Source organism: Mandrillus leucophaeus, unplaced genomic scaffold (assembly GCF_000951045.1).
Source record: "Mandrillus leucophaeus isolate KB7577 unplaced genomic scaffold, Mleu.le_1.0 Scaffold20, whole genome shotgun sequence".
Classification (NCBI taxonomy): domain Eukaryota; kingdom Metazoa; phylum Chordata; class Mammalia; order Primates; family Cercopithecidae; genus Mandrillus; species Mandrillus leucophaeus.
Window position 1 is genome coordinate 3,387,625 of NW_012102032.1, and position 1,613 is coordinate 3,389,237.

Consider the following 1,613-nt stretch of genomic DNA (forward strand, 5'->3'; position numbering starts at 1 on the left):
CTGCACAGCCCAAAATCCATTAAACCTTGAGTCACCACAGCACATGTCTCTTGCAAGGACAAGGTTGGGGGTAGGGTCACAGATTAACAGCATCTCAAATACAGAACAAAATGGAGTCTCTTATGCCTACTTCTTTCTATATAGACACAGTAAGAGGCTGATCTCTCTTTCTTTTCCCACACATAACACGCACCAAAAAACACCTCCCAAACACTTTAACAATTAGTGCAGTTATGAAATCAGCTATATAATCAAAGCCCCCAAGTCAATCGGCTTAACAATTCAAACATTTCAGACGTGTTTTTTTTTTTTTTTCTTTTTTTAAGAGACAGAGTAGTCTCACTGCTGCCTAGGCTGGAGTGCAGTGGCGCAATCTGGGCTCACTGCAACCTCCGACTCCCGAGTTCAAGTGATTCTCCCGCCTCAGCCTCCTGAGTAGCTGAGATTACAGGCATGTGCCACCACACACCTGGCTAACTTTGGCATTTTTAGTACAGACAGAATTTCATTGTGTTGGCCAGGCTGGTCTCGAACTCCTGACCTCAGGTGATCCACCCGCCTCCGCCTCCCAAAGTCCTGGGATTATAGGCATAAGCCACTGTACCTGGCCTCAGACGTGGTTTTCAAAGCTACTTTGGTTTTTGGAAAACCAATATGGAAGCTATTATACATTGAAACGCTTTTAACAACAGCTGCTTATATTAAGGTGTCCAAAACCATTAAATTACACCTGATAAGATGCAGTATGATGACTGAAATACATACATAGGTTTTGTCCCAAAGCTCCTACAGGAAGAAGTGAGGGCCATAAAAGGGGAAGAAAAAAAAGCCAGTCCAGGCTGTGGCATTTCTCATTTTGCAACAGTAGTAAAAGAGTTTAACACTAGTTCATGGTCAAGTCATTAGGCTTCACATACAAATGGTCTGTTGCTGAGGTCTGAGATGGGCACAAATGCAAATTGCTTTTACTAATACAGAAAAAAAGAGGAACATTTGCTAACTTACCCTCTCCCTTGTGTTTTTCTGCTATAAGCTGAAGGTGCTGAATGCAGGCAGTAGCAAGGTCTACCACTCTACCAACCATAAAACTTCCCTCTGTATCAATAAAAACTGCTTCACCTGCCACTCCTCCAAAACATTCTGGTATCTGCACATCTACTGCCAACTGCATACTGTCAATAAAAAGATGACAAATAACCAAATCATCATGATGATCTAAGGCAGTGTTTTTGAAACTCTAGATAATAACAAGTTAGGTAACACTAAACTTTTATAAATGCAAATATGTTCCCCAAGGCAACAGAAATGTCTAACTCTTCATGACTCCAGAGATAATGTGAACCAATCGACCATATGTGAATCAACTGGATTGGGGGACAGCATGCCTATAAAACCAAGATTAAGGACATTTTATTTTATTTATTTTTATTATTATTTTTTTAGACGCAGTCTCGCTCTGTTGCCCAGGCTGGAGTTCAGTGGTGTGATCCCGGCTCACTGCAAGCTCCACCTCTTAGGTTCATGCCATTCTCCTGCCTCAGCCTCCCAAGTAGCTGGGACTACAGGTGCCCGCCACCACGTCCGGCTAATTTTTTGTATTTTTTAGTAGAGAC

At 42.2% G+C, this 1,613-nt stretch overlaps 1 protein-coding gene across 1 annotated transcript in view; it reads right to left on the reverse strand.

The window, feature by feature from the left end:
• The window catches only part of RAD51C (RAD51 paralog C), a 44,247-nt gene that overhangs the window by 38,467 nt on the left and 4,167 nt on the right, over positions 1 to 1,613 (reverse strand). The window contains exon 3 of the mRNA XM_011979185.1: positions 1,006 to 1,172. Within this exon, the coding sequence (XP_011834575.1) occupies positions 1,006 to 1,172 (167 nt within the window). The remainder of the gene's footprint in view (positions 1 to 1,005; positions 1,173 to 1,613) is intronic.